Below are 18,197 nucleotides of genomic sequence, written 5' to 3'. Positions count from 1 at the left end.
GCACATGGCATGCAGCACTACTGATTCAATTGCTGGCACACGTGAACTAATCAATAAGCGACACCTCTGAATAAACTCTGCTTATAGATCAACATGAAAAGGTGCAGATAAATATTTCTCAAACTTAATGATAGAAACCGATCTTCTTTTTTTTTTTATTTAAAAGCGTTTTTAACAAGTTTGTTTTTTCAAGCAAGTTATTTTCTGGGCAATATACCCAAGTCCTAAATAGACACCTATGGAAGGAATTCTGGCACTCTCAGTTATCTGTGTACTGTTATAAGTCAACATTCCAAAAAACTTCAACAGAAATTAACAGCAACTACGATTAGATCCCAACGTTTCTGACACTAGAAGTAGTTTCTCTCTAAAGCGAATGGGATTACTGGTCTGACCATTTTTATCTGGAAAAAAACTCATCTTCCCACCTCCCTCCCCCATATCCCGTTCCCATCCCCTTTTCCCCACAGGCCTGTATATTCTGACCATTTGAGTGGAAAGTTCAAAGAAAGCAACACAGCTACACCCACTCGGCGCTCCCGGGGGTGGAAGAGCAAAGTTCTAGGGCAGAGCCTTCCTTCCCAGAGCCTGGCGATGCAGTCGCTCTCGGATACCTGCTCCACTAAGCGCCTCGTCTGAAGATCTGCTGCCGCGGAACAGTTGCGTCTCCATCTGGCTGCCAACCCACCCGAGCTTTCTTCTCCTCCTCCACCACCACCTTCCTGCCTTCCCCCTCCTCCCCCTCCTTTCCGTCTTCCCTCTCCACCCCCGCCCCCAATCTCCTCCTCTTTTTCTCACTACAAGCGGTTGCTGATGCTGAAGCTGAGCGTCACTTCGGCTCCCACGGCAGACATGGCGACATTGACAGTGGTCCAGCCGCTTACTCTGGACAGAGGTAAGGGAGCGGCTCGCCCGCCAGGCCACTGCGCCCCCTCCGCTGCCGCCTCTGCCTCTGACAACTCCCACCGGGACAGCAGGACGCGCTCGGGCAGGGGGAGCAGGAAGAGCGGGGACAGCCAAGAAGGCATTCGCGCCTAGAGCAGGATACTTTCTTCCCCTTTCTCCCCCGCCTTGTCCCCGTTGCCCCTTCAGGCTGTACTCGCCCGGGCAAGGGGTGCCTTTCCGGTTCTGGAGCCCCCACCGCCACTCCCAGCCCCTCAGTGGGTCGCCTCCCGGCCGCCGGCTTTGTTGGAGTGGATGCGCGGGGACCGCTAGGCGCCCGGGGTTTGGGGTTGGAGAGGGGCAGAAAGGAAGCTCGCCCGGCCCGAGAGCAGAGAAGACCAGAGAGGGAGTCGCCTGCCAACCTGCATGGTCGGGCAGCCCGAGAGAAAGGAAGTTTGTCCCTGCGCCAGAGGACGAGGGTCGATCCAGCTGCTGGTGCCCAGGGGGCCGCCCAGGGGCGGTCAGGGCGCTCCTGTGGGGTGGCTAAGCGCCCAGCGACTGTGCTGCCGCGGCAGGGAGCTGCCCTCTGCCGAAAGGGCAACGTGGAGTGCGGGCAGCGGTGCCCGGGTCCGGGCGCCGCATCGCGGCAGCAGAGCCCCGCTCCTCCTAGCCACTGGTCCGGACTGCGCCTGGGGGTCGCGTTGCTCTCTCCGGCTGCAGCTTCTTGGTGATAGCAACTCTGTTTCTCATGCCCCAGTCAACCCGGTTCTCGCCCAGCTAGGTGCAACCGCGGTGTCCCTACCCACCAGGTCAGAGCACGGGTTGGGTTAAAATTTAACTTCTGACCCTAAGCTTTCTGCCTTCTGACTTAAAAGAGGAAACAGTGTTTGTTTCCTCTCCAGGACCTCCGCCAGTCCAGAGATGGGTGATCCGCTGCGATCAGGGCCTCTCTGGTGCACCCATGCGGGCTTATACCTGTACCTATGTATTCGCGTTTCCTTTCTGGCTTGCGACGTCCAGTTATGAAGGCACTTGAGTCCCATGGCTCTGCAGTGAGAGGGCACCCGCCAGTCCCTGTCCGCAGCGGCCGGATTTAGGACCCGGGGCGGCCATTTGGAAATGATGTGTTCAGAGGAAAATGATTTAGTCGATGTACCTCTAAAATTTTTCTTTCTAGCGGATTAAACTGGACAGTGGGGCAAAGCAAAAGAGCATCCTTGCTGTGAGTACAATGCAAAAGTCAGTGAACTCAGTTTGAGGCTTTTAATTTGGAGAGATAGTGTATGACTTTAACTCAGTCCGCTGGCGCCAGATGTTATGTGGTGCCCATAGCAACCTATTTTGGGATAAGAGATTAAAAATTTTTAAATAATAAAAGATTGATTTTAGGTTGGAAAATGTTGATTTACAAGGTAGCAAATTAGAAGTAGTTAAGAGCTCAGAAATCCATTGTATAATCCATGATCTCAGTCCCAATATCATCCTCTGCACTAAGCAGGATAGATCCATTGCCAGTAAGAGCCAGATGGCAAGCTATTAGAAACTATGGATTTCCCAAGTATTTCTGTTTTAATGTGATGGGCTCTTACATTGTCCTATTACTAAATCACAGTCATTAAACATTCTAAGTAAAACAACTACCTTTGGAGCAAAATCTCAACAAAGACTATTCCTGAAGAATTATTTATCCTCTTTCCCCTACTAATATTAATAAAGATATTTCACTTTTGGGGGGGTTATCTTAGCCTTTATATGCCTCAGTCATTTGTTAAGAGGTGGTACTGAATAGACAGAGATTTATTTTTAAAGTTTGTTCTTGTTCACATTCAAACTGTACCTGTTCTTTTTGGTCTAATTGGGTCCATGCAGGAGTTCAGGAAGCAACTGGGTTAGACTATGCCTGGATCTGAACCCAATCACCAGCAGTTCCCACTGTCTGCAATCTACTAGTAATGCTGAGTTATTGTCATTACTGATACACCTGTAATCAATACAAATATGTATTTTCTCTCTTATTATTATAATACATTAATGATCAATTAATTGATTCATTTTATCATTAAACTGATGAAATAAGGGATTCTAAAAATTTTCCTTTTGAAAAGTGTGTGTTAAAAGAGACAACCCAGTAATACTTGTTTAGTTCCCAGTTGCAAATCTGGTACTCACTGTGGATGAAGCAGTTAACCTCTTTGGACATCAGTTTCCCTCTGTGCCACATCAGGAGTTTGGACTAAATGATTCCGACAGACACTGTGCAGCTTTAGCAGTCTGTAATTCAACTAATTAAAGTTAAGACTGTTTGGTCACCTACTGGGAGATTTTCCAAACCATTCCTCTCCCAGGCTGCTTTGGAACCCTTTGAAGTGCTCTAAATTTGCCCACTGCTTTGGTTTCATGGAAGCTTTTATCATACTCTTATTGCATTCGTCTCCCCAGTGGGTGGAGCTCCTTGAGGGAAAAGTTCATTTCCAAATTCATCCTTGATTCCCAATGCCTGCCATCATCCCTGACTCATGGTAGGATAAAAAAAATTAATGTATGTTTGTGTAAATAAAGAAAAAAAAGCAGTAACTCAAGCACTGTTTAATATAGGGGCTTAGTGGTAAACTGAAGTATAGTTCGTAGAGTCTTATTTTGGCTCTGGAAAGGATGGTAAAGGTAACACGGACCAATGGTTCTTAATTGTTCTTTCCCCTGTGCACTCATTGGATTCCCAGCAGTAGTAGAAGCTCACCAAGGCTTTGTCTTTTAGCCAAGTATTGTGACAGGTGGACATAGGGGAGGAAGGGAAGAAGGTGCTTGACAAAGCTTCTCCAGGGCATCTCGGCGTTTCTGAAAACAACCCATAATTTGACAGATGCTGGTTCTTCTCCAGTATCTTCATTTTACAGATGGACAACATGAAACAATGATGACAGGGTGTTTTCGAGATTACTCCACGATATAGTCAGAGATTTTTAAAATAAAATCTATTTCTTCTTGTTCCAAGTCCTTTGGTATCATAAAGTAGAATCATAAACATCTGGAATCTTCAGGGCAAGGTCTAAGCAGACAAATCAAACCGATGGATGGAAATTAAGATTTATCCCTCCTCAAATTCAGAAGATATAATCTGAAAGTAGGAAGTTCAGAACTCTGCATCTTGCTCCTTGGGAAGAGGGCCTTTTCCTTATCTAGACTAGCCTCCAAAAAGGATGAACAGGTGATTTAGGGCTTCCATGGCTCTGAATATATTCCAAACTCTTTTTCCTTGTGCTGCTAAGATGTTGGATTAGTCTGGCTCTGGCCAGAGTGAGTTCCTTTTCCCTCTGGTCCCAGTCCATTACATTTATCACTTACTTATTGAATGCCTATTATAAACCAGACCCTACCGTGGGTTTGGTGTGCATTGAGGAGCTAAACAGGTATAATTTTAATCTTCAGGGCCTATTGTAGGAGGGAAATCTATAAGAAACATCCACATACAAGTAAACAACTCATTCCTTCATTCATTCATGATTCATTTATCATCTAAATGCAAAATACTATGGGAATACGAGAAATGAAGTTTCCTGCTTTAAGAGTCTAGTGGGGAAGACAAATAACAAGTAAGATATTAAATAATTAATTAATTTAGCAAATAAGTATCGAGTGCCAGACTTCTGCCAAACATTGTTATAATCACTGTGGTGGTTCTAATGAACAAAACAGATAAAATCTAATGGTGTTTGCATGCTAACAAGAGTCACAGGATGGACACATACAAAGACAACTGTAAGTGCTGGGGAGAAGGAAGAAAACTGGATAAAGGAAAATGATGGGGCTGCTGTTTTAGATATATTCATCAAGGAAAGTTCTACTGAGTTAGTGACATTTGAGAAGAGCCCTGAAAAAAATGAGGAAGCAAACTTTGCAGATGTCTGGGGGGAAATGTGCTCAAAATGAACTCATGTGGGCATGCTGGGAACATCTAGGAAGTTACTGTGAAAAAAGCGAGCAGAGGTTAAGACTAACAGGAAAGGGGATATGTGGAGATGGTAACTGGGCTTATGACGATGTGACTCATAATTAGGATTTTAGACTAGTTGAGAGTATGAAGTGCTGTAAAGAAAATAAGCATGCCATTGAGACAGAGACTAATAGGGGAGATCCTGATTGATTAGTGTTGGTCAAAGAAGGCTCACCAGGAAAACAAAATTAAAACAGTTCGTACTGCAGTACTAAGATTCTTAGAAAAAGCATTCAAAGAGAAGGAAGAGTATGCATAAAAGCAGTTCCACATTCACAACTTGGCTAATGACTGGTTAATATGTCTAAAACCAAAAAAAAATCACAAATTAAAATTACCAAGAAATAATTACTCTCTAAGTATGTATCCTGGGGTAGAAATTTGGTTGTATATGTCAAGAAAATCTATGGATCAGCTTTCCTTTCTTTTTATTGCTAGGCTGAAACATCATATATTATAATTAGATTTTCAAAGATATACTGAGCTCTGTAATTTACATGTCACTGTGCATAAATCTACATGTTGAATCCAAGTGGTCATAATATGAGATCTATTCATTTTCAGTCTCATATTTTATGTTAGATAGTGGTATAGGAAGTAGCACATATAATTTACCCTGTTGGCCAAGTGAAGATGCTGATAAGGAGATTAGTGTGGCATTTTCTTCTAGATTTTAAAACCTTCACAACGGCTCTTCCCAACACCAGAGACTGGTTTGCCCAGAATTTAATCTCTGAAACCAGGAATGACCTTCAGTTAAACCCAAGGTAACAAAGCAGAGTGCAATCTGGATACTTAATATCTTTCTTTAAAAGGACACAGAAATGCTTCATTATATGAAAGACTGAGGTTTTAGTCACTTTCCTTGGTAGCACCAACTCTCCTTCAGTTTCCATTTCAAGGTCAGCAAGAATAATAATGTAAAAGAATTCTTCAAAATTTCACTTTTGTTGAACATCCCCTATAATGAAACCAAATGGATAAAAAAAAAAATTCAGTGTTAGAAAATGGACAATTAAAACATTTCTATGAGTTAATTACTATTATGAAATTTTAAATATTTGATATTTGATATCAGTTGATGATCAGTTGATTACAATCTGTATTCAAGTGTATATAAAAGACAAAATGTTGATATTACTGTCAACTAAGTTTTCTGTGAGTGAACATCAATTTGGATAACTTGCAAAATGTAATCAGAAACTTTTACTTCTTGCCTTCTTTAAATTGTAATTTAAAATACTGATTAAACCCATCTTTTAGTATGCTTTGTCTTTTTTAAAAATACCAAGTTTTTGTTCTTTAACAATTCTAGTGTAAAACTAAGACCTTCTATTTTGTGCATTTCAACCTCGTAGGAAAAAAAAAAACATGAGAATAAAAATTGAATGTCAATGAGAATCCCATGAGAGGCACACTTTCCATAAAATTTGTGATACATTAAAATTTTTCTCTTTTTCCTTTCCACTTTTCAAGGCATGCAGAGCTTATTACTTCCTCTATCTTCCAATTCAAGCCTTGGGCAGCCTATAGCTTTTTTAATCAGCTCTATTCACCAGTTTTTATAAAATCTGTATTTGCGTGAAAATTGCTTTTGCTCACAGCCGAAAGAGGCTTGCCCCTTCTCTTGTTCCTCATTATTTCTTATGTTTTATTATTTGACATGAAAAATGTTAAGAAAGAAGGAAAATAAAAATTACAGTTTTGTTTTTATGTTGTTCTAAGGATGTGTACCATGGTGGTCTTCATTGGGGAGGAATAAGAGAGGGGCTGATGATATTTTATATCCCTTGTGCTAAAGGCCTCCCACATCAGCACCCAGATGTCTAGTTCACAAACTTCAAGTGCTTGCTTGCTTTCTCATATTTTCTGGAGGCTCCAATAAATATTTTTAAAATTATTTTTATTGAACTTTGTTTTCAGATCAATATCATTTCCTTTCTGTACTATGTATTTACGGAACACTCTCTAAGAATCAAAATTTTGCCACCACATCCACCTTTTATGTTTTGTTTACTAATGGCAAGTTGCCAAGAGAATGACTCAAAACATATACTTTGTAACTAAGGATAGCTATGTATAGTTCTAAAATTTAGAATAAATCCAGAAATTAATGATAGAACTTCCAGAAAATGAAAAAAGTAATCTAATGAATCCCTTCTAATTTGCTGTGTCAGCTCCCTAAGACCTGAAACATATTTGGTGTACTTAAGTCATGTATGAAATTAATATTTTACTTCTAGAGTATTTTTTTTTTTTTTAGGAATCACAACAGGAGCCTGGCTATTTAGAAGGGAAAAGGGAACATTTATGGAGTAAAACCAAATGGGAAAATGTACTGGGTGTTTGGGATGGTGTTACATGCACAAAATTGGTGTCTCTTAGAGTTTTTTTTTTGAAGATTTGACATCTGTCTGTTAGAATCTAACAAATCAAAGACCAAGTTATATTTTTTTATGGATAGCCTAGTGCATTTCGTGACACATAGCATGGTCTTCATATTTGACGATTGATTTAATAAATGAACGAAATAAAAGTGACTTATCTGGACTAACTACCATGGAACATTGCTGATGCTAAAAAAATTTAAAAGCTGGACATGGTGGTATAGGCCTGTAATCCTAGCTACTCAGGAGGATGAGGCAGGAGAATTGCAAGTTCAAGCCCAACCTGGGAAATTTTCGAGACCCTTTTTCAAAATAAAATTTAAAAAGGGTTGGAGTTGTAGCTCAGTGGTAGAGCACTTACCTGGCATGAACAAGACCAAGGGTTCAAGGGTTTAATCCCCAGGATTATGGAAGGAATCCTTTCAACCTAAAATAATATAAGAATGGTGGCTACCTTAGGTTGTCTCTTTGTGTGTGTGTGTGTGTGTGTGTGTGTGTGTAGCAGAGCAAGGGGCGTGTTCTCCAGGACCAGGAAAGGATGTGAGTAATGGTGCTAATCTTTATATCCCTGTATCCATTGCCTACATTTATTGTGAATTAAGTCAAACAACTAAGGTTGAAATACAACTGAAAGGATGCTTTTTTAAATGTGAGGAGAAGGCTCTACAGAATAGCTTCTCATATCCAACCCACACAAAAGAAACTGCATTGCTTTATTTTTTTTAAAACCACAAATCAAAGGTGAATTCTGACCTGATAAGCAAATTTAAATAAATTTAATTTGAAATCACTCTGTGTTAGCAAGTGTGAAATAATCTTCAAAAATCATAGATTTTCACCAATGCTTTATATCTGATCCATGTAATAGTTTTTATAGAATTGAGTTTTTGCTAAATACTGAGCTAGCTGAGTTTGATGACTTACTAAATAAAAATAAATATGCCCAAAGATCACTTTAAAAAAATATTTTGTGGGATTGAAACTTATTTAGAACTTAGATTTCTGTTTTGAATAGAAAACTAGAACTTCTAATTTAAACAGATGGTAACTTATCCTAGAAACACTGTAGTTATTTCTAGTCTACCTGGTTCTCCTCTTTATTTGCCAGTGAGGTGACAGCTATATTTTAGGATAGGATCTTTTCATTTTTTTCTATCAAAGAATCAACTTTACCAAAAAAGGATAGAAAAATGGAAGTTGTAGAATGTTCATAAGATTTAAATCTCCAAAGTAGATAGAAGGGAGGAAAAGCATCAGTTGACCACTGACTCTGCTGAACACTAATGGAAGGAATTGTGAAATATGGTTGAGGACTGCTAAAAGTGATTTTTGAAGAAAATTGGAGAACAGCAGTAGCTACGGATGGACAAATAACCTAGCATCCAAAAATATAATGTTAGGTTCCCTTCCACATTGTTACCAAAATTTGTATGACACCACAGATTACATCTTAGTCAAATGTACTGGTGTCATATAGAATAAGGAAAAATAGCAAAGATCTTGACCAACCAAACCCATATTCTAAAATTATACCTCACTTGAATGGCAGGTTACAATAAAAAGATAAAATGCAATGGAAATAAATGTAGTCTTTATTCATTAAATGGAATTGCATTAAAATGTGATTGGATTCATTTTGATGGCACTGCTATATGCTGGGATAGTTTAGTGGAATTTGAATTGGAAAGTATTGAGGATTAAACTTAAATGCACAATGAGTGCTATGCTAAAATTACCAAAATATAAAAATAATTAAACTCTTCAAAATTAAATTTAAAACTAGTTAACTCTAAGAATGTAGTAAGATACTAACCAAGGATGGATTATTTTTAAAATGGTAGAATTATTCAAAATTAGATATCACTGTGTATTGGCACATTAATCATATTAATGTTTTTAAATATGATGGAAAAAACTACCAAATTCACAGTGAGAAACATTTTTCTCAACTGAGACACCATTGGTCATTTGTCACTAATTTGTCACGTAGGAAGTTCAGCATCTCTGATTCCCAGGCACTGAACTCCTGCATAAATTCCACTAATCCTATCATTGTGCTAACTGATAATACCAGATGAAAGCCCAGATTCTCTCTTTGGAGGCAGTACTATCCTACCCAGTTGAGAACCATTAATTTCCAAGAAAATGGGAAAGTTCAACATTAGAAGTATCTTATGATAATTCTTTACATTAACAGATTAACTGATATAAAACTATATCATCTCAGTATATATTGATGAAGTCATGCAATAAAAAGTTAACATATGTGATTTCAAAACACACATTTATGAGCCTGTAAGTAGGGAGCTTCCTTAACAAGACAAACTCTAGTTTTCAGAGGCCAATGTCAAATGTTACATTTAGAGAAGAAAGAACAGTTTGCTTTAGCTCAAGAGTAGTACAAGAACAATTTAAGATAAAAAATAAGTAATCAAATGTGAAAGAGGAACTGTCAAAATTATCATCTTCAGAGTATTCAGTTATCACCTGAAAAGCTATTAGAAGAAAAAAGTGAGTTTCCTGATGGGGTACAATCACAGAAGTGCACTAAAGTGAAATCAATAATCCTATGTCCAAAGAATATCTAAATAACAATCTTTTTTTCCAAATAATATGTTAAGAAAGTTGATGGAAATTTTATAAATAAAATTAAAAATAAATAAAATAAAACATAACAAAAATGTTGGAATTAAAAGCCAGAATTAATATTTTTGAATACTTATTATGTGACATACCTATCATATATTTAGAGATGGGGATATAGAAACAAGCAAGATAGACATATTCTCTGTTAGTGCTTACATTCTGGTCAGAATAGACAAACAAAAACGTTTAAACAGGTAAATAAACAGTTTGATTCTAGAGAACAATAAGTGCAGAAAAGAAAAGCACACTGAGACTGAGAAAGCATGTGGGACTGAGGGCTCTTGCAGGTGAGATTGTGGAAGGGCTCCCTAAGAAGGTAACATTAAAGCAGAGAAGCTGTGCCAAGATCTTGGGGAAGAGCATTTTGAGAAAAGGAACAATCAAGTGCAAAGATGATAATCATGGTGGGTTCAAGCAATGGAAAATAGTAAACAGAACATAGAAAATGAGGGAAATGGAACAAAGGGTGTCAAGCGGTAGTCAGATGGTAATACCTATTTTATAAGATTGTTATGAGGATTCTATGAGATAATGGATGGTAACTACTGTGCACTATAAAATGACATCCGAGTTCTATCTTCTATCTTCTTCTAGTTTTTATTGTATTCTGCATCACCTGTAGAATATTGTCTTGTTTGGAGGGTCACATGGTACTTTAAAGCTTGCACTCTGTAACTGTCCTGGGTTTGAATCTTAGCTTTTCTACTTGTTATCTCTTCAACATCCATAAAAGCTATGCAACTGTTTTAAGTCTCAGTTTTCTTATCTTTAAAATGACAAATAGAAAAAAATTGCACTGAAGGTGTAGAGTTGTTCATTTAAGTGAGTTAATATGCACTGAGTACTCAGAGGAGGTCGGACACATAGTGACTACCTAAGCATGATCATCACTTCTCCTGAGTCCTTGATGTCTTCCATGTGAGGGGAAGAGACCCAGAATGTTTGCCTCTTTTGGGCTAAGCATGGGGTTTCTCCAGAAACAGGAATCATTTCTGGAACCCTAGGGGTCAAAACAAACATTTTCATGTGTATTCGTCAAATCTGTCAATCATTTCCCAAAAACACTTATTTCTTGATGCTTCAGTAGCACTTTTTAAGAATTCTATTAGAATAGTTATCATAGCAGGTCAAAGTTATTCCCTTACAGGACAGTCACCCTAAAAACATAATTTTTTTTGAAATTTTTATCTTTGTATGTCCATTGCCTATCACAATGCTTGAAAAATAAGTGCTCAAAGGTTTACTGAATAAATTAGTGGTGTGTCTCCATTATGATATCTTTTCAGGGGGTAAAACTAGGTAACTGAGCATAGGATATAAGGGGACATTTTTATTAAAGAAAAATTTTTCTCATTTATGATGTTCAAAATTAGAATCAGAGCATTCTGGGAATTAGGAAACATCTCATGAAAACTATGCAGGCAAAATGTGAATAATAAATTGTAAAAATGGTTGCAAAATGAACTTTAAGGTTTAATAATTGATTAGGACAGTAATTAAAGGTTGTATAAATGTTCAGTGGTCTTCTTTCTTAATATAAGCTAGTAGTATAGCTATCAAAAGTGTACTAAATAGTTAACAAGAAAATACAACCAAGACTGATTTGGGGTTCTTTTTTTCTTTTCTTCTCTCTCTCTCTCTCTCCTTTTGTTTCTTTTTCAATGCTGTTTAATTGTAAAGCATCACATGATGCTGAGAGAGGCAGACATGTGACAGAGGAAGGGAGGAGTTCCAGATGGTTGGGCCCCAATTTAGTCTATCTCTGTCTTGTCCTTGCTATATGACCTTGACCTGTTGCTGGAACATGACCACATCCATAGTAAGTGCTTAGTAGTGATAGGTTAGCTCCATCCTCTTCTCCCCAGGGGCATGCATTTTTCCCACAGTACAATAAATGAAAAGTGCATAGTCTTCAGATTTTGATAGACTTGAATTTGAGTTGCAATTCTGCCACTATGAAAATTTAGAATATTGCTTATTCTCTCCACATGTTATTTTTTTCATCCTTTCATAGAAATGACACCCACTATACATGATGACATATTTCTTTTATTCTTCTTTCCTTCATTTAACCATTTAAGGAGATGCAAGAGAGATTACTGTATGCCAGGTGCCAAGTCAAGGGCTAGGGTCTTGGTTGCTGTGACCAAAAGAGCTGACAAGAACAATTTGAGAGAAGGAAAAGTTATTTTGGCACACTTGGTTTCAAAAATCTCAGTCCATAGAAGGCCAAATCCCTTGCTTTGGGCCTAAAGTGAGGCAGAACATTATGGCAGAAAGGCATAGTGGAGCAAAGTAGCTCAGGGCATGGCACCAGGAAACAGAAAGAGATCTCTGTTCACCAGGGACAAGATTAAAATCCAAAAGGCACTCTCCCACTGACCCACCTCCTCAGGCCACACCCTGTCTGTTTGCATTCACCACCCAATTAATCCATTCAAGTGGATTAATGTATGGATTAGGTTAAGGTTCTCATAGCCCAATCATTTCATCTCTAAACTTCCTTGCATTGTCTCAACATGAACTTTTGGAGAACACCACATGCCCAAACCATAACAATGGAGCTAACAGTCTAGAGAAGAAGAAAGGCATTAGGCAGGTAACTTAGGACATTTTTAGCATTAGGACAAAAGCTCACTCACAATGGACATTTATTACATACCAGGCCTTTTGCTTAATGTTCTTTATGTTTCATTTCAATTAATCCTCAAAACAAATCTATAATGTTTTGGTACTATTGTTATTTAGAAGAGTTAAGAATTGAGGCATAAATAGGCTAAATAAAGGAGACTGGGTATTGATTGTTGAGACCTGGGGCTTAAGCACTGTGCTTGCTACACTGTTAAGAGCAGGTGCATAGGTTCCAAGGAACCTGAACTTGTAAGGAACAGTTCAGGCAGAAATGCAAAGACATCAAAGCACAGACATGAGGGTGGGTGCACACTAGGAGAGCATGTTGCCTTAGGAAAAAGGACAGAATTTTTCCCAATGCTTATAAAAGAAATGTATAACATGCAATGTTAGGAGATATTAATTAAATAATGTATTTTGAAAATTTAGCACAATTATGGGGAAGTAACTGGTGTTTAATAAATGGTTTTGCTTTTATCTGTAGTGTTTATTAGTTTCTTAGTCCTAAAAGTGAAAAACAAATCCATAGATAGAATTATGGGAAGGTACCAGCAATATTCTGTTCCTACTTCCCAGGCAGTGCCTGTGAACTGAGAGATAATGACTGTGACCTTCAGATTACTGTTCAGTGATCTGTAATGCACAGACAAAACTTCTTCTTAGACCTGGAATTTTGACAGGCTACTGTAAGGGAGTGAAAAATTGGTTATAGTGCCCCAAGTGCCTGTTCCCTGTAGTCTTTACCTCCAAGTGGGAAGATTTGGGAGGAGATTTGGGAATGCAATACAACCTGAATTTCTGGCTGAAGGAGAAAATCGCGACATCTTTTTTCTTTCAAGATTAGTTCTAAATGCCCTGAAGTGCATAAACACACTCTGCTTACCCATCATCATTAAAATACATGCCTTGGGGTTTTAGTATGGATTTCAGTGGCCCAAGTAAAACATTTGTCTAGCATTAAATGTGGAAGAGATGTTCAACCTAAGTAACACAGATAACTGAAGCTTACATCTTTAGGACAAACTTTCTATTTTTAACCATTTAAAAGCTATATGTGTAGAATTTATTTCCTTTCCTTCTGCAGTACAGCATATGTTCTCCAGCAATTTTTTTTTTTTTGTAAATGAATAGTAAAAGATAACACAAATAAGGTGGTAAAGCTTAATGTATATTACTGAAGGAATGCTGATATAATTCCTTTGATAGCTCAAGGACAAGTTTTTCATCACTCCAGCTTCTCAGACCTATTTAGTTAGTTAAGGTTGACAGACGTATGCCTCTAGATATGCCTCTACAGTCACAAAGACATTGACTTGTATGTCACCCACTTTCCAAATGCTGCCGGTTTGGCACCCAAATGATTACTAACTAATAGAAAAATGTTAAGATGAATATGTGTTATAGATTGAACGTTTTCTTCCCCCTAAAATGCATATGTTGAAGTTATAATATCACAATGTGATGTACTTGAAGTTGTGGTTTTGAGGATGTAATGAGGTTTGGATGAGATGAGAAAGGTGGGGCTCCCAGAATTGTCCTTATATTACAATAGGAAAAGAGTAGATCTCTCTCCCTCTTGCTCTTGGCCATCACCAACCAAGTTGGCTGGAACCTCGGTCCTAGAAATCCCAGCCTTCTCTTTATCTTCTCATAAGAAGTAAGGTACTGAGTCTATAGTGCTTTGTTACAGCAGTTCATCTTAGCTCATTCAGACTGCTATAACAAAAAAAGTCATGTAGCTTATAACAATAGACATTTATTTCTCATAATTCTGTAGACTGGGAATTCCAAGATCAAGGTGCCAACAGATTTGGTTAGGGCTTATTTCTGGTCTGTAGATGGCATCTTCATGTTGTGTCCTCATGCAGTGTCTTGCAGTGGGAGGGGCAAGGCAGCTCTTTGGGGCTTCTTTCTTTGGGGCACTAATGTCATTCACGAGTACTCTACTTCACATGACCTCATCATATTCAGAATCTCCCACCTCCTAATCACACTGGTGATTAGGTTTAAAAATATGAATTTGGGAGGGACATAAACATAGCTAGAACTGACTATGACAGTTTTGCAATTATCACATTATCATGACCTCAGCCATCCTCTGTGCTAAGAAGCTGAACAGTTAGACATACACAAGACAACGGGACCTGTATACACAATGAGATAGCTTGTTTTCATGTTTACTTTTACATTCTTCCCTCATTTACAAATATCCATCTTTCATGCACTAATAAGTTTGGGAAGCTTCTTCTCTTGGGTCATTCTTCATTATGTTTAGAACTTTAAAATGTATTTAATCATTTTAAAATGCTTTTAATCATTCTTAAGTTTCTCCTGAATATGTTTCAATGCAAGATTTTTATCTTTGTAAATTACAAAACTTTCAAATGTAGAGGAGCTCTAGCTAGTCAGTTGTCTTACATACAAATAATACCTTACTGATCTAATATCAATGGAGGCTTTTGCTTATCTTTCTGTATTTCTTATTTTATCATTTGTAGTGGCCACAGGGTTTAGGGTAGATATCTTATGGACAGATTTTAGTGTCCGTAAGTAAAGTATTATTGGAACATAGCCATGCCCACTTATTAACAATTTATCTATGGCTGCTTTTGCACTATAGCTGCAGTGTTGAGTCATGGAAAGACCGTTTAGACTATAAAGTTCAGCTATTTACTGTACGGTTCTTTTAAGAAAAATACTTGCCAACCTCTGCTTTTAAAACATTAAAAGAAGCTGGGTGTGGTGGTGGCATATGCAATCCCAGAGACTCTGAAGACTGAGGCTGGAGGATGGCAAGTTTGAGGCCAACCTCAACAATTTAGCAAGGCCCTAAGCAATTTAGCAAGACCTGCCTCAAAATTAAAACTACAAAGGGGTAGGGATGTGGCTCAGCGGTAAAGGTTCAATCCCCAGTACCAAAACAAACAAAACTAAAACAGTAAAAGAAAAATGTATGCTATATTACTTTCTATTTAACCATTTAAGGAGCTCCCCCCTCAGATTGGGTCTTCTCTGTGCACCTGGCGAAGGAGTTCTTTTGCCCTCTACTTTCCCAGGGACAGATGGTTATTGCTTGAGACTTGGTACTTACTAGCTTATTACTAGGGGCAAAAAGTTTTCCCTGATACCATCAGTTGTCAAGGCCTAACTTCATGTCTTAAGAAAACCTTCTGTGCCAGAGTCTCAGGAATGGAGCTTTCTTGGTGAACCTGCCCCTCTTTGGTCCACCAGACTAAATCCGGCCTTCCATCTCTGGAGGGTCTTATGTGAGATGCTGAAACTAGGACAATTCTGCCTCTTCCCACCTCACCCCTGGAGTAGAGGGTTTTTGCTTTCTTCCCAGTTGTAATGGGTCTTCGCTGCTAGTTCTTCCCTGATTCACTCTCTAACCTAGTAGAAATTTGTAGGAAAAAAGTCAGAGCTTGCTAGTTTCAGAGGTGCAGTGCTGTATTCTCATGCCAACTCATGCTTGGCTTATTATCAATTTGTTGAATTTTTAGCTGAGCTCTTTTAACCCACTTGCATAGCACCTGGTGTCTCTTCTTCCCATGCTATGCCACAGGTGAGTGACCCAGCACTCACCTCTCACGTGTGCTTGGAGGACTTTCTATTCTCTATACTATTAGTGGTTTGCAAGTCGATCCATCCTCTGTGAGCCATAATTCATGCTCACCTCTGAGAGTAAGAAATTATATTCGTAGTTGAGAAGATAGACCTTGAAAGAACTTTTTACATCCTGTTTAATTTGGGGTACTTATTTCCACATCTGAGCAGCTATTTGGTTATGCAGACTCTTTGTTATTGCTCATATTTCAAATTAAAATCTAATTTAGATACTCATTTAGGTGAGCCTGTAATATGGCAGATTGAGCTAACATAAAGCCTCTCCCATTACAAACATCAAGAAGTGCCATATAAGATTTAACAATTAAAAAAGCTCTCTATGCTTTAGGTTGCAAATGAAGTGTAATCCCCAAGTGCCAGAAATTAAAGGGAAAGTGAAGACTGGAATGGTAGAGGTGTGAACTGACACTTTGATAGAAATAGAAGGAGGGAGAAAAAATGAACACAGGTGGTTCCAAGCTTAGAAGTAAACCCCTATATCTGGGAGATGGAAGCTTGGGAGGTGAGACTTTAGATCTGTCCTACACCTAGGAGCCAAACTGTATCACTTAGCTTGGAGCCTAGCCTCAAGCTTCTCATATGGTTGAGGAAACTGTCACTCATGAAATTTCCATGAAATGGGTCTGAGGTTAGGGCGACTGGAATGGGTGAAATGAAAGACAGTACTCTTAAGAAACATCTGAGTACAACAAATTCTCACATGACAAAACAGCCTTGCCAAAGGTGTGCTCACAATTAAACATTAAAAGCACCCGAGACAGAACTGGAACGTGGGAGTGAGCCAGGGTACACGGCCAAACAGTTCATGATTGAGCTCTGGGTTTCAGGCAGAGGGAAGAGAAATTCAGAGGAAAGAGAGTTTGTTTGAAAAATGGAAAAATCTTGATTTAGAAGAAACCATAACATAAGCATATCCGTAAGGATTAAAATTATGTATTATAAAAGAATAGAAACTACAAAGACCATGACAATGAAATAAAAGGCAAATTTAAAAAGGCTATTTATTAATAATATGAGAAAATAATGCTAGAAGAAGATTTTAAAACATAAAATAACATTAAGTTTTATGTTAAAGTTTTAAAATTCTAAAGAACTCCATTTCTGATGCTATTTTGTGTACACGCACAAAGAAAACAAAAGCAAATAGCACCAATTTCATTTCCACTGATGCTGTACTATAGCTTTATTTCTGAATTGAACTTAAAGGAAAGCTGTTGTGGATTAGGTATTCAAAATGCCTGGTTGATCTTTGACTTTTAGCTTTTTGAGATATTAATCAGATCATGTTGTCCCTTGCATAAAAGCTTCAGTGATCTCCCATTGCCCAACATTCTTAATATGGCCAGCCTGCTAAGCTTTCTAGAACTTGGCCTATATTTTCTTCTCTAGCTTCTCTTCTTACTATTTTGCAAGGCTGATGTTTTCAGTTCTTTCCATTTATACATAAACCCTTCTCTTCCTGAATTTGCTGTTCCCTTGCTTGGAATATGACTTCCTCAGATAATAACTTATCCTGAACTTCATTCAGTCTCTACTCAAATGTCACCTCCTCAGAAGTGTTACCCCCTCAGAAGTGCTATAACTAAATAGTCTTCAACCTGGATTCCATCATTCTTTATTCTCTCTCCTAGCTTAACTTTCATAGCATTTTTATTAACTGATCCTCAGCAAATGTTTATTAGTAAATAACCTTTCCCCTCTACTCCTTCTATATCAAATGCCTAAAACATACCTTGTCTCATCGTAGATGTTTAATAAATATTTGTTAAATGAATAAAGCCAAGGTCTTGGCAATGGAGTTCTCTGTGGGGAAGTTCCACGGTCTTCTCTTTTCCTGACAAATGCCTACTTGCCTTCTTAGCATCCAGGTTTCAGATTCCCCAAGAAATCTTTTATTTTTCCCACAGTCTAGTGAGATCCTTCTGTTTGTGCTTTCATAGCACCTTGTAATACACCTCTGTAAATTTGTTCAGTCATCACTTGGGAAATATCGAGTGCCTACTGTGCTCCAGTGTAAAACTAACAGGCAGTATGTA

The 18,197-nt window shown here is 38.4% G+C and overlaps 1 protein-coding gene across 2 annotated transcripts in view; it reads left to right on the top strand.

Moving 5' to 3' along the window:
* Positions 1–546: 546 nt before the first annotated feature.
* Lin7a (lin-7 homolog A, crumbs cell polarity complex component) overlaps positions 547–18,197 on the top strand; it is a 138,893-nt gene continuing 121,242 nt past the window's right edge. Inside the window, exon 1 of one of the 2 annotated variants that reach the window (XM_047550099.1) lies at positions 547–895. In XM_047550099.1, the coding sequence (XP_047406055.1) occupies positions 814–895 (82 nt within the window). In that variant the 5' untranslated portion in view covers positions 547–813. The remainder of the gene's footprint in view (positions 896–18,197) is intronic. The other variant, XM_047550100.1, reaches the window with a different exon arrangement.

This window comes from Sciurus carolinensis, chromosome 4 (assembly GCF_902686445.1).
Source record: "Sciurus carolinensis chromosome 4, mSciCar1.2, whole genome shotgun sequence".
Lineage (NCBI taxonomy): Eukaryota > Metazoa > Chordata > Mammalia > Rodentia > Sciuridae > Sciurus > Sciurus carolinensis.
Note: the sequence above shows the minus strand (reverse complement) of the source record. Positions and strands in the feature narration are given on the sequence as shown.